Raw genomic sequence first — 15,843 nt, forward strand, 5'->3', positions numbered from 1 at the left:
CTTCATTTTTTATCTTATTGGTCAGACTTCTAGCTTATTATCCCTGCTACAAATAATGCTTGTTAATGGTCTTGGATGCTATTAAATGCTAGTTATCATTTTAAGGAATGTTCCATCTATTCCAGTGTTCTTGACTGTTTTTAGTATGAATGAGTATTGAATTTTGTCAAAAGCCTTTTCTATATCTATTGAAATAATCATTTGGTTTCTGTTAGTTTTGTTATTGATATGGTCAATTATGCTGATAGTTTTCCTAATATTGAACTAGCTTTGCATTCCTGGAATAAAACTCATTTGTCATGGTATGTTAATCCTTGTGATTTTTTCCTGTAATTTCCCTGCTAGTATTTTTTTTAATTCTATCTATATGCATTAGGGAGACTATTTTCTAGTTTTCTGTTTTTTTCTTCTCTTCCTGGCTTATATGATATTTTGGTCACAAAAGGAATTTGGTAAAGTTCTTTTCTCAGATATTTTTCCAAAGAGTATTGGAATTAATTTTTCTTTAAATATTTAGAATTCACTTATCAATCCATCTTAGGGAATTTAATTATGATTTATTCAATTTTTTCTGAGTTGGGGTTGTTTAAGTATTCTACTTGGTCTTATGTTCATCTGGACAATTTACAAAATATGTATGTTTGTAAATATACATACATATATTTTATTTTGCTTGGATTTCAGATTTATTAGCATATAATTGGGCAAAATATCTCCTCATAATTTCCTCTTCAATGGCTGTGAATTTGCCCTTTTCATTTTTGATACTAGTAATTTGGTTTTTTCTTTCTTTTTTTGATGAAAGTAGTCAATAGTTTGTCTATTTTATTCCCCCTACACACACACACACACACACACACACACACACACACACACACACACAACCAGCTCATTCTGTTATTTGTTAGTTGCCTGGATTTCTTACTTTCAGTTTTATTAACCTCTCCTTGGATTTTCTAAATTTCTAACTGTGTAGTAAATTGGGGATTATTAATTTGTTCTTTCTGTTTTTTTTTAGTTGCATTCCCAATTCATTGTTGTGTTCTTTTTTTATTTCATTGCTATACTTATTTAAAGATATAAATTTCCTCTAAATAGTCCTTTGGCTACATCCCCAAAATTTTGTTTCATTGTCATTATCTTCAACAGAACTTTGTTCTATGACCCAATTCAACCTTTAGGATAAGGTTATCAGTTTCTATTTAATTTGTAGTCTTTTCTTCTCCAGTTATTTGTTGAGTATAATTTTTATAGCATTATGTTCTAAAAAGGATACATTTACTATTTCTGTTTTTGTCTGTAATGCCCTATTTATGATGAATTTATGTGAAGGAGACATTTAGCTTTGAAAAAGGTATGTTCCTTTCTGTTCCCATTCAATTTTCTCCAAAGGTCTATGAAATCTAACTTTTCTAAAATGGAACTCATTGACTTAATTTCTTTCTGGTTGACTTTTTGATTTGACTTATCTAATTCTGAAAAAGGAAGGTTAATATTCTCTACTAATAGATTTTATTATCTATTTCATTTGTAACTTTTCCTTCAGAAATTTGGATGCATACTATATGATGTATATAGGTGTAGCATTGATATTACTTCACTGTCTATGGTATATTTTATAAAGGAATAATTTCCTCATCTCTTTTAATTAGATCCATTTTTGCTTTTGTTTTGTCTGAGCTCATAATTGCTACTCTTTAAAAAATTTTAGTTGAAGCATGATAGATTCTGCTCTAGCTCTTTATTTTTATTTTGATATTGTCTCCCTATTTTAAACGTTTTTCTTGTAGACAGCAGATTGTGAAATTCTAGCTTTTCATCCATTTTGCTATCCTTTTACATTTTATGATTAAGTTCATACCATTCACATTCACATTATCATTATACACAATGTTTTGCTCCATTTTATTTTTCCCATTTATTCTTCTCTTCTTCTCCTGCCAGCCTTTACACATTCACAAATGTTTTTGCTTCTGACTGTCACCTCCCTGAATTTATCCTCCCCCACTTTCATCCATCCCCCCCAATTTCTTGTTCCACCTCCACCCTCTACTTCTTACTTCTCCTATAGGGTAAGATAAGATTCAACTTCTAATTGAGTGTTGATATTATTCCTATTTGGGTACAATTCTGACAAGAATTACATGCAAACATTTCTTAAATATCCATTCCATCTTCCTCTGTTATATTTTCTTATGTAAGAGAATTTACCTCCAACTTTCTCTTGTTTTATCTTTTCCCAATGTAGTCCTCTTTTTTCCTTTTGATTTTTAAAAATATCATCCCATCATATTCAACTTACTCTGTGCTCTCTGTCTATGTATGCTACTATGATATACCCTAAAAGTGATTAAGTTCTTAAATGTCTTTAGTACCTTAAGTATCCAAAGTACTTTAGGTATTTTGAATATCATAGATATCTTAGGATTCTTATTTATCACCATTTTTTACTAATAATATAATCAATTTAACCCCATTTTTTCCCTTAATTACCTTAAAGTAACTTAAGTACTTTAAATATCTCTCGTACCTTCTAGTTATCATTTTCTCATGTAGGTATGCAATTAGTTTAAACCCAATGAATCCCTTGAGTTTTTTCCTTTTCTGTTTATCTTTTTATGCTTCTCCCGAGCATCAGTTTGGATCATTAGATTTTCTTTTCAGTTCTGTTTATTTCATCAGTAAAGCTTATAAATCCTCTATTTCAATATATGTGCATTTCTTCCCCTGGAGTATTATGCTCAGTTTCACAAGGTAAGTCATTATTAGACAGAGTCGTAAATCCTTTGTCTTGCTGAATATCATGTTCCATGCCTTTCAGTCCTTTCATATAGTATCTGATAAGTACTTTGTAATCCTGACTGTGATATTTGAATTTTGTTTTCTGGCTGTTTGCAGTATTTTCTGGAATTCTGGAATTTGGCTATAACAGTCCTGGGATTTTAATTTTGGGATCTCTTTCAGGAAGTGATTGATAGATTCTTTCAATTCCTATTTTCCCTCCTATTCAAGAACATTAGGGCAGTTTTACCAAATAATTTTTTTTTGTAATATGGTGTCTAGGTTCTTGTGTTGCTCTTGGCTTTCAAGCAGTCCAGTGAATCTTAGGTTATCTCTTTTGGATCTAGTTTCCAGGTCAATTGTTTTTCCAGTTTGATATTTTAAGTTTTGCCTATTTTCCCCTTTTTTTCTGAATTTCTTTTGTTTTCTGGTGTCTTATGGAGTCATTAGCTTCCATTTCTCCAATTCTAATTTTTAGGGAGCCATTTTCTTCTTTGAGGCTTTGTACTTTTTTGAGGTTCTGTATTTCCCTTTTAAGAGTCTGTCTTTTTTTTAGCAAGTTTTTGTTCTAAGGTGTTGACGTTTTCCATTTTTTCCCTAATTTTTCTTCTAAGTCTATTATTATTTATTTTTATTCTTTAATCCTTTTCTGGATCACTTTGAGAAGCTCATTTTAGGCCTGACATCCTTTCACATTTTCCTTTGAGGTTTTACACATTTCATTTTTGAATTGCTATCATCTTCTAAGCTTGTGTTTTTGGTGATTTCTGTGGCTAGAATAGTGTTAGGCTTTCCTTTTATCTTTTGCTCATTTTGTGGGGCTTTCCTCCCACTTTGTCTTTATGCTGAAACTTATCTCCATTCCTGGAGTGTAAAGATTATTGTTCTGAATTTATTTTATGGTGTATTCCATTTCATGTGGTTGGCTTAGCCTTCTTGGGTTCCAGACTGAGCACTCTGTTGAGGCAGGCTCGTTGGCCTCCTATTGGGAAATTTGCAGCTTTTCCACCACTTGTGTTTGATTGTGTTGGGTTCTGCCCACTCTTGGTAAGATCAGACATCCTTGGGCCAAGTTCTTTCTATTGCTGCCTGGGTTGGGTTATGGTCTGAACTCTGTAGGGCTGTGAAAAATTATCCTACTGTATCCCACTGCCTGTATTGTATCACAGTGGTTTCTGTTCTACCTCTGCTGAGATTAGATAGAGCCTGGCTGTGCTCTTTTCTCTGCTACTTGCCCTGTATCTTGCCTCAGTTCTGTCCTGGCATTACAGACCACATTCTCCACTCTTATCCAAGTATGATAGGCTCTCCTTGCCATCTCTCCATGTTGTTCTGCCCAGCTTTTGTTGGTTCTGTTACTCAAGGATTTGTATGACTCATTTTTGTTTTTCTGTGGTTGTCTGGAGGATGGACTGGGTGGAAGCTCTTAGTGTTTCTTACCACCATCTTAGCTACTGGGCAATGGCTTTGTTCATAATTTTTAAGTATTTAATAATATTTCTTGATATACATAATCTAGTCTAGATATTATCAAGGCATACTCTGAATGATTGGAAAAGGTATTTTTTATTATTAATATCATTAATTATTCATAATCTATAGATTATTATTTAATTAATTTATATTTAATGTGATTTTAAGATATAAGATTACATACAAATATATAAATTATATTATATAACATATTTATATCATATATATTTATACATTACATAATAATGTATAATTATATAAACTATAATATAATATATATTCTAAATATAAATTTAATTTACTCAATATGTAGAATAAGTCATTGGACTATCATTAATAAAAAAAATTAAATAAACTAGCAACAAGTAGAAAAAAGTAAAACTTACAAATTAATTGGTCTTTTTGGTGATGTGAAGGATCTTGTTTGAAATCTGTCCCAAAGGCCTCCAACAACCTAAAACAATTTATCAGAAAAATTGTACTTGATAAAGTAGTTACATATTTTTAGTTTTTGACATATATTTAAACAACATTATTTTATGGTAAGTTTATGGTCAACAGTAGAAATACTGGTGCTTTCAACTTTACCAAAGTCAATAACAAGTGAAAAGTTCTCAAAATGTTCTAACAGTGGTATTTTCACATCTTGTACTTATTTTGACTTTTATATTGATATGATGATGTTCAGGTTGACTTGGTATATTTAGCTCAACTTTTTCTACTGTCTCATTTGTTTGTTCCTGATTAGAGAAAGTAATTGGGCTAAGATATTGTGGACTGTATTAAATTATAATTGGAATCAGAAGATTGTTGGGTTTTTTTTTCCAAAAGGCAGAAAAAAATGTTCTGAAACAATGTGGGAAAAGGGGTAAAAATGGAACCTCAACAGGCTTCCATCAAAACAGGTATCTATCACTTAATTCCCTGCTCTAATGTTTATTTACTAAAAAAGTTAACCAATGCAAGGATAGAAAAAAGATCTATGTCTCATACTCTTCTTCCAAAGCAGAATTTGTGATTAGAGCAACTTCGATTTGATCTTATATATGATGCCACAACAAAAATTGCAACATTCTAAAAATACTTAGGAGCTTTAGCTGATGTGTTTTTTTAATTTTAATCAATAAAACTTCTATAAACCAAAATTTTTTTTGAATAGTCCCTTGGATTTTTAAAAAAATGAGCAGATGTTAAAGAATGCTTGTTTATGTACTCTGTAATAGAAATTCCTTGAGTTAAGGTGCATCCCCTGCTCAGAATGATTATAATATTCGATATGCAACAATTACAGATTAACGAGTGACTCCAGGATAGGTCTAACCAAAGGGCTTGATTCTAATTTGAGGATTCCCCAAGAAAGCAGGTTTACTCCCAAGGAAGTACTGTCTTTAGGGCACATAAAGTAAATTCTCTCTGACAAATGTTTATTAAACTCTTATGTGTCAAGTACTCTAGATATAAAAATGAAATAGTTTGAGTCTTTTAGGAGCTCTATGGAATACAGATGGGGTGAGAGGTCAATTAATGTCAATTTAAGCAGCAGTATAATATGGTCATGAGAAATTTGGCCTTACAGTGACAAAGACCCAGATGTGTGATCCAGGTGAAGTCATTAAAACCTTTTCAATTGAACTCAAGCAATTCTCCAAAACTAGTGCCAAAATGCTGTCACCTACATTAGTAGAGGGAGCTTTTTCTCCAATAGTCTTTTATGCCAACAAAATCACATATTCAAGGGCAAAAAAAACCAAGATAAACAAAACAAACAAAAAAATAATTCCATGAAACTTTACAGGAGAACTTATAAAGGTCAATGTAATTTGAGAATGATTTTAAGACACATTGGCCATTCTAGAATTGTTCTTTATTTGCTTTTATTCACAGGAACTCATTTGTAGACAGTTTGAGGTTGAAATAAATAGTTTTATATCTTCTCAAAAGTTAAAAACAGGAAAAAAATGTAATACTTTTAGCATTGAGTTCTAGAACAATTGGGTCAGTGCTTATAAAATGAATTAGGTTCACATCCATTAATGTTTCTAATCTTCTAATTCATTTACTATTTCCTTTGGGCAAACTAAACATGGAAATGGATAAACTCTTTTGTTTTGGACACAAATGTTGATGCTGCATTTGAATAACAATAAGAAACTTGCTAAGAAAATTTCACTGACCTGACATATCGATGGCTGCCATTCGTATCTATTTAGTGTAAAACACTGTGAAACTTGGTCAGCCTTCTTTTCAAATGTCGTCACTGGTGGGCTGAGCCTTGGTGGGTATATCTGATCCAGTGGAAGGGCTTCATATGCTCTATGTCATTGGCAAAACAAGGATATTTTATAATCCCAGAGTTGACATTTGGATTCGGTACATGTAAAACAATTGGACATAATATAGCAAAACCTATTTTAGAGTAACATGATTAATTACTTTGTTCAACTTCAGAATCAGAGTAGTAAAGCCAGAAGGGGCTTGAGAAATCATCTAGTGCAATCCACCTTTTTAGCTATGGGTTACGGCAGGCTCTCAGGAGTCCAGGATTGTTTCTCCCACAAGGAAGTACAAATCTTGGTTGATTAGTGCCATGCCTTCAGGTTTCAAGCAGTCACTTCTCCTGTCTTACCAGGGTCCCCTCCCAATCCAGCTCCCCAGTGGGAGAAGGCCATAAAACTTCCTTTGCCCCTTGTTTCCTGATCCCTAACTGGAGCACACCAACCTTTTAGGAGATTAAAGGGGATTTAGTAACTGGTATCATTGGGCTAAACAAACAATGTGGTATAAAAGGAGGGGAGGAGATGTTTATTAACAGATGGAAAAGATTAATATTTGGGTTTGTGTCTAGCATTCTTTGCCCTCTCTGATCTCCCCTTCACTCAGCTTCAAAGTGATTTTTTTCTAAAGTGTAGGTTGGACCATGTCACCTCCCCTGCTCAGTGATCTCCCATGACTCCCTATTTCCTAGAGGATCAAACCATCTCTTTTACTATAAAGCCATTTATTACCTGGTCCTTTGTTGTCTTATAATGTTATTATACTTTACTCTGGCTCCATTCACTGTACTATCCAGCAAGACTGGCTGACTTTCCATTCTTCCCACAACTCCCTTTATACCCCCTCTCATGCCTATTGGCTGTCCCTCATGCCTCACTTCTGCCTCAGTTTCTCTTCCTTTCTTCCCTTGAGATTCAACTCAAATCCCACCTCTGTAGGAGGCTTTTTCCATGGCACTCTCCCCAACTCCTGGTTCATTCCCTCTCAGTTGCCTTCCACTTACTTTATAAGTAGCCTGTAATGACTTAGCTATTTACGTGTTGAATCCCTGTTTAGAATGTGAAGTTCTTGTTGATCCAACCATTCTGGATGGCAATTTGGAACTATGCCTAAAGGGCGATAAAAGACTGTCTGCCCTTTGATCCAGTCATAGCACTGCTGAGTTTATACCCTAAAGAGATAATAAGGAAAAAGACTGGTACAAGAATATATTCATAGCTGTGCTTTTTATGGTGGCAAAAAATTGGAAAATGAGGGGATACCCTTCAATTGGGGAATGGCTGAACAAATTGTGGTATATGTTGGTGATGGAATACTATTGTGCTAAAAGGAATAATAAAGTGGAGGAATTCCATGTGAACTGGAACAACCTCCAGGAAGTGATACAGAGTGAAATGAGCAGAACCAGGAAAACACTGTAAACAGATACACTGTGGTACAATTGAATGTAATGGTCTTCTCTACTAGCACCAATGCAATGATCCAGGGCAATTCTGAGGGACTTAGGAGAAAGAACACTCTCCACATCTAGAGAAAGAACTGTGGAAGTAGAAAAGCAGAAGGAAAAAACATTTCCTTGATCACATGGTTTGATGGGGATATGATTGGGGATATAGACTCTAAACAATCACCCTAGTACAAATATTAATAATATGGAAATAGGTCTTAATCAATGACACATGTAAAACCCAGTGGGATTGCATATTGGCTACAGGACGGGGTGGGAGGAGGGAAGGGAAAGAACATGAATCATGTAACCATGGAAAAATATTCTAAATTAATTAATTAAATAAAAATTTTCAAATCTAAAAAAAAAAGAATGTGAACTTCTTGGAGTCAGAAATTGATTTTAAACTTTTCTTTGTATTCCAAGTGTTTAGCAGAGGCTCATAGTAAGCACTTAATAAATGTTTTTAAACTGACTGATTATTCTTCTACTCCAGCATTATGTCATTGACCCTGCTTGGACATGCTACCTATCCTGTGGATAGATCCTGAATATTTAAAATGATAAGTAATCATCCAATGGCATACAAAAATAACATTTTCTCCCATCTTCCCCATTACTGTTATTTGTACAGAGCCATTCTATTATAGCCTTTATACTATAAGATAGGAAAAGAGCTCTGAGAATAGAGTGACTTCAATATTTCAGAGGAAAGGTACTTCAGTCACCTTAATATAACCCATGCATAAAAGACATTCTGGCTAGGGGCACAGTGAGTAGAATGCCGGCTAGAGACAGAAAGGTCTTAGTTCCAATCCAGCCTCAGATATTGACTCATTGCATGATCAAGTCACTAAACATCTGTCTGCCTCAATTTCCCTAACTGTAAAATAGGAATAATAACAGAGCCCATTTCCCTTGGTTTTTGTGAGGCTCAAACAAGATAATATTATTCATAAAGTGCTTAGCATGGAGCCTGGTACAGAGTAAGAGCTTAGTAAAGTGTTTGTTCCTTTCCTTCTCCACAAGTAGACATCTAGCCTATATCCAAAAACTTCCACAAGGGAATCTAATGATAGCCAGTTCCCTATCTGGAAAGTGCCAAATGTGAACTTTAAATTACTCCACCCTACTTAGATCTCACTTTATGGTGCAGATAAAGTTGTAATCTCCTGATTGAACAATGAAGGTACTTAGTTCTTACTCTATAGTAAAGCTAGAACTTTAAGCTAAGTCTATTTTTAGATCTTATTACAAAAAGGTGTTAAGTAACTATAAAGAATAAATTAATCACAAAAAGGTCAAGTAACTAACAAAAGGTGAACTTAACAAAGATGTGTTAAGTAACTCAAAAGATATAATCTAATAAAAGAAGATGAGAACTAAAGAATGGGAATTTAGAGGAGGGGACACAAGAGCAAAAAGTGTATATATTTGGCTCACTTCCTCTCTCCGGTACCTTTGGTGGCAGAGAGTTGGCTGGTGGCAGTGTGCTGGGCCTTTCGGCATCTTGGTGTGGCTACAAGCTATTGTCCTGTTTGGTGGTGACTTTCTGGCTGAGTTTTCCCTCCTTTACTTTCCAAACTTTATCCTCTTAGAAGCCTCTAATCTCCTTCAGAGACCCAGCAGCAGAGATCTTGAACTACCTCTGGCATAGGTCAGGCGGCAGAAATCCTATATCCTCTTCCCTCTTTCTCCTTAAATCCTTCCCTCTATATTAATTAAAATTACCATAAATTTCCAGACTGACTTGAGTATTTTATTTGGGATTTTTCCCTGGTGACCAATTAATTTAGATTTTAAGTCACAATCCTAAAATTATCTTTACACAAAGTGATAGCAAAAGTTTTAGTCCATCAGGGCTCAATCTGCCTCTTTTAATCTCTCACCCGTTGCTCTTAATTCTGTGAGGAGGATCGAAGGCAAGTGGTTAGCATGCTGGAGAAGCTCAGGCTAAAAATCAGTCCTACCAAACTCCACTCGAAACTTCTCTTTCTATGATATCACTTTACCTCTTGCATAGGTCAATCATCTTTTAAACATAGTTCCCATGAATGAGACTTCACATTGAGAAGAGTGGAGATTACTTCTGGGAGTTATTATCATTTCCATTTCCTTCAGAGAAATGTGTCTGGCACTAAGTCAGGGGGATCAGGGCAATTTGGTCATGAAAAATTTTAATTCAGAACTACATAGTCATTGGACGGGGAAGGGTTTTGCTCAGAGAAAGAGTTAACCTGATAAATGCTATAAGACTTTTCCACTTTTAGGACTGAGTGAGGTTTTCAATAAACGTCTTAAAGTTAAATAATTTTTTGGAAAAAGTGTGACAAAATGGTTTAAAATTATAATAATAAACACCATTGTTCTGTAATGGTTTCTGAGCAAATTCAGGCAGCTTCAGAATGTTTTCAAATACATTTTTAAGGGGGGAGAAACTGCTAATAAAAGGCATGCAACTAACACTACTAAAAACATCCATTTATATAGGTCTTTGACAGAGACTTCTTTCCCTCAGGGCAGGCCTGTAAGACAATCTAGGCATTATTTCCAGAGAGAAAAAAAGGAGAAGAGCTGAAACTCAAACCCAGGTCCTCTGCCCCTACATCATATTGGCTTGAAAGGCCTCAAAACAACTCAAGAAAAATATTCTATTAACAGTATAAACTTTCCTCTTTAACATAATTTAGAATATTCAAGTGAAGTCAATAAGAATTTACTAAGAACTTTACTATATGCCAGGACTTTTACTATTTGAATATTCCTTGAGAATGCCAAGAAAAAATAACAAAACAAAACAAAACAAAGAAATGAACAAAAGTTTTTATCAACTAGAGATGGGAGGTCCTAGGTTCAAATTTGACCTCAGACACTTCCTCGCTGTGTAACCCTGGGCAAGTCACTTAACCCCCATTGCCTAGCTCTTACCTTCTGCCTTGGAGTCAATAGTTTTTATCAATTAATCATAACATTCATTTAAATGCTTTTCATGTGCTAGGCACCATGCCTGAAATGGGAAATATACAGACAAATATTAAACAGCCTCTGCCCTCCAGGAGCTAACATTTGTAGTTCTATGAAGTGTTTTGCTCAGAGGTTAGTATTTTTTCTTCTAAGGAAAAAAACAAAGTAAAATTTTCGTGGCCTGATTTTAGGAAGAGAATTCTTCCATTAGAAAGACTTGCAATACAGTACTGTTGCCATCTTCCTAAAGGCTGCTCATGACTTTCCATTCATTACAGGAACATTATTTGTATTAAACAAATCATTATTCTGCAAATGTATTTGAAAACTGTAATGTTCCCACAAAATACCGAGTCCCACTCAAAATGTTCTTAAATGCAAAAACAAAGTCAGAGGTGGTGAATTTTCTGATTTAATTTGATGATAACTTTGTACTTGAAGAAATCTGCTGGAGTGTCAAAAAGGTCTGCATCTAAATTTGAGAGACGTAAGTTTTCAGAATCTCATGTACTTTCAGAAAGAACTAATGGGATTTCCCAATGCAGGGCAGACTTCCACATTTAGATTTGTATTTTTAGAAATTCTTTAGGATAAACCTGCATAGACTGCTAAATGCTATGTAATATTTCCATATTTTAAAAAGGTGATTATTTTATGATTTAAAAAGTGATTTAAATGTCTGATATTATTACTGAGGTGTTAATTTCCCCCAAAGTGAACACAGAATGTTATGATTGGAGAATTTGTAAGCTTTATGCCACCTAGGACTACTAAAGCAAAACTTGTTTGGCATCTATTTTAGCATGAGCTGCGGCAGATGGCCTTTATGTTATTCTTAAGAGTTGGAAAAACACATTATGTATGCTACCTCATGAGATCCATATAACAATGCTACGAGGTAGGCACTCCAATTTTACAGGAAGCTGACATAACTAGTAACTGGTGGAATTTGAACATGAATCTTCCTGCCTCCCAGTCCAGTTCTTTGGCTACTAATGTTAAGTCAATTTCTGAATCTCAAGTGAAAACAATGTACATATTTCTCAAATATTCAGTTACTGAAATGGGACAGAAGGAAAGTTAGAGGCTACCAAGTTTAATTCCTTCATTTTACAAATAAGGAAATAGAGGGTAAAACCCACTGGTAGCTAAGTACCTGAGGCAGGAAGTGAACCTAGTATTCCTTTTAAAAAATTAAATTTAAAAATGTATTTTTTCTTCTAATACCACAGAGTTGGAAGGGACCAGAGCAGCAATTTAGTACTAAATATAGAGGGATCTTTTCTATAACATGGCCAACAATTGGACATCAAACCCAAGTATTCTTTTTTTTTAATTAAATTAATTAGTTAATTTAAATTTTATTTAATTAGTCAATTTAGAATATTTTTCCTTGGTTACAAGAATCATGTTCTTTCCCTCCCCTCCTCCCACCCTCAAGTATTCTTGACTCCAAGTCCTGTGCTCTATCCACTAGAATGGCATTTTCCAATATGACAAAAAGTCTATGACAGAAGAAAGAATCGCTCACTTTTGTGTGCTGGACTTGTAGAAGGAATCTTTTAGTTTGCGTTCTGCACCCATCCCTGCTTGAGCTCCAACTTTACCTTCACCCTTTGGGAAACAAGAAGTAAAGAACAATATCAAAATTTGGTGAGTCAGATTTGCCACATTTTTGGATTCATTAACTAGCTTTCAAAGTAGCTAACATTAATATGATGCTTTAAAGTCTGCAAAAATACCTGATATCTCACTGATCTTCGAACAATCACATAGTTTGTTATTATTTCCAATTTATAGATTAAGAAACTGAGGCTGAAACAGGTTAAATGATTTGCCCAGGTCCAACCGGGATTTGAATTCCAGTTTTCCTTGCTCTAAGTCCAACAGCCTCTCTGTGATGCCACCTAGCTTACTATATGTGCCTTCCTCATAAGCCAGAAGTAGCTGATAGACAGTTCCATATTATTCAGATTTTAGAATCTGAGATTTCACCCTGGAAGAAGCCATAGAGGTTATCTGGCTCAGACTCTTCATTCTGCAGATGAGGAAAGTGAAGCTTAGGAATTTTAAGGGATTTGCTGAAGGTAAAAAAAAAATGTAAGTGAAAGAACCAGAATTGGAACTCATGTTTTCTGATTTCAAATCCAACAATCTTCCCACCTTAATATTAACAACTAGAATTTATATAGCATTTAACATCTTTTCAACATTTTCCAAATACTGTCTCGTTTCATCTTCACTACAATCCTAGAAGATAGTAATTTTATTATCCCCATTTTTCCAGATGAGGCACACAGCTTAAGTGACTTGCCCAGGACCATACAGCCAATAAGTAACTCAGATAGGGTTTGAACTCAGGTCTTCCTGACTCCAGGTTGCATTGCACCACTTTGCTGCCTTTACCACTAGCAGCCATGCTTCATTTGTTGTCTTTGAAGCTACTTTGAGGGGAGGGGGTGATGTTCTCAAATAAAAATGAAAAAGTTAAAAAATAAAACAAAATGGATGTCAAGCTTCAGGAGATAAATGTGCCTTTCATGGACAGTCAGCAGAATAACAAATGCAATAGTTATTAATGTCTTGAAAAAAAATACACTGAATTTCTTGATAAAATGAGACAGTGAAGTGATTGGCACAGTGTCTGGTAACTAGAAGGTGCTATATAAATGCTTATGCTTTTCCCCCTTCACCCTACATCCTTTGATGCTGATAATTAATCACATGGGCTGTCCTTGCTTTATAATCTGGGACCTTGAACAAGGTATCAATAAATGGTACCTTTTTCTGGGAAAAGAAAACTTAAGAGCTCTTTAGTCAGAAAGTATTTGATCTACTACAGACACATTTTAACCATGTACAACAAGAGTGTGGGATGGAGATCTCTTATAAAATGCTACTAAACAAGATGGTGGATGATTGTGAATAGTATCACACTCCAAAAAAATCTTGACGTGTAGTAGAAGAGGAACCAAGATTGCTGAAAATTTGGTTTGAAATTCAATTATGACAGAATATCCCAAGAGCAAGTATTACTAGATGATAATAAACAAATGAAAAATGGAAAAAGTCTGCTAGCATTTCTATAACCCTCTTTTCATTATTAGTGAAAGTGTGTGATATGTAAATCACTTTAAAAGACTGATATATATTAATTTAAGGTCGCCAAGGAATTCAGCTATGTAATTCCTAAATGAAAACTCAAGTCAACAGTCAACCTTCTATGGAGTTTTTAATTACAAACAGGAGGAAGAAAGGTATTAGAGATGAGAGACAGAGAGAGAGAGAGAGAGAGAGAGAGAGAGAGAGAGAGAGAGAGAGAGAGAGAGAGAGAGAGAGAGAGAGAGAGAGAGAGAGAGAGAGAAAGGGGAGAGAAGGGAATAGGGCTTAAATACCCCTCTGCTTAGGCTGGGCCAAAGGCCCAAGCCCTTAGATAGCTGAGGCAAAGAAAAGAGATCAGTCCCTATCACTCACGTGACCAAAATGGAGAAACAGTCTCAGGGGCCTCCACCTCCAGCCTCCTTCAGAGCAAGCCCTCCTCTCAGATCTCTCCAGGAGCTCTCCCTCCAGGACCTCTCTCCTCTCAGACCCCTTCAGAGCAAAACATCTCAGAGCAAAACCTCCTCCTGTCCTCAGACCCCACTATCTTTAAGGCAACCATCTAAGTCCCCTCCCCTCAGTTCTCACATCTACCAATCACTGTCAATGTCTTCCCTGTGCCAATGGTGGCTCTAGCTTAACCCAGGACTGCCCAGAGGTCTGTTTCCTTTGCACATGTCTGTTGAAGGTCATATTCTCAAATACTTAAATCTTGATCTTTGCTGCAGTCCTTCCTAAATCCTGTTACTCTGAGTAGGGTGGAGATTGTAAGTTCTAAGACCTGGTTCTGTCATTCCAAGTATCTCTATTGTATCAATTCTAAAATCGATCATGACTCAAAGAACTTCCTGTTCTATGCTTAAGCATAGGTCAAAGCCCTTTCCATTGTTTAGCAAAAGGTTTCTGTCCTAAAGTAGTCTTCAGTAGGGAGGAGAAGGATCCTCCCATGCCAAGGAGTTTCACATTCCAATAGAGTTCTTACTATCAGTAGAAAATTTTTTCAAGTATGAAATTTCCCAATGGGGAATTTTCCAACATTCATAAGTCTAAGAAATTTTAAGGTTTACAAGTAGAAATACCACATTTGAATTCTGACATATCAGTATCTGATGTGATAGGTAAAGAAATATAAAGGGCACTAAAATGACAAAAAATGAATGGGACCAAATCAAGAACATAGAAAATAAATCCATCCTGTAAATAACAAAAAATAATTAAATCATAGAGAGATTAGGTTCTAGAATACCATGTTGTGGTGGCATGTTAAGGATTGCTAAACTTGTAATCACAGATTTGAGAAGACTGAAGAGGAAGAAAGAGGCCAGGCTAAAAAGAAAGCCTTTGAGAAGCCAACAGAAGATCTATATTTAAATTTAAAAACACAAAAAAGAATTTTGGAATACCCCATAAATCCTGGAAATGAAAACTTCATATGAGAAACTTAGCTTTAAATATTTCCCCCCAGTTGTTTCCCTTTGAATCTTACCTTCATTTAATTTGTTTATGCAAACACTTGAATTTTTGCTTAATCAAAATCAACCATCTTATTTTCTGCAGTTTTCTCTCTTTTATGTGGTCTTGAACTTTTTTTCTTTTCCATAGATATAAGCAAAATTTTCTGTTTCTTTCATTTGTTTATGCTTTAAAATTTTATATTTAGGTAATGTTTCCATTTGATGTCTAGTTTGGAGTAAGGCATGAAGTGTTGTTCTCCATTTTTTATATATTATTGTCCAGTTTTCCTACCAGTTTTTATGAAACTGTGAGGCCTTATTTCAGTAATTGCTCTTTCTTTCATTTTGTTG

At 34.8% G+C, this 15,843-nt stretch overlaps 1 protein-coding gene across 1 annotated transcript in view; it reads right to left on the reverse strand.

Moving 5' to 3' along the window:
• SPMIP7 (sperm microtubule inner protein 7) overlaps window positions 1-15,843 on the reverse strand; it is a 94,258-nt gene that overhangs the window by 43,284 nt on the left and 35,131 nt on the right. The window contains exons 3-5 of the mRNA XM_007500416.3: window positions 12,471-12,553; window positions 6,429-6,567; window positions 4,641-4,708 (exon numbers count right to left, since the gene is read on the reverse strand). Coding sequence (XP_007500478.1) covers window positions 4,641-4,708; window positions 6,429-6,567; window positions 12,471-12,553 — 290 coding nt within the window. The remainder of the gene's footprint in view (window positions 1-4,640; window positions 4,709-6,428; window positions 6,568-12,470; window positions 12,554-15,843) is intronic.

The sequence above is a fragment of the Monodelphis domestica genome, chromosome 7, assembly GCF_027887165.1.
Source record: "Monodelphis domestica isolate mMonDom1 chromosome 7, mMonDom1.pri, whole genome shotgun sequence".
Lineage (NCBI taxonomy): Eukaryota > Metazoa > Chordata > Mammalia > Didelphimorphia > Didelphidae > Monodelphis > Monodelphis domestica.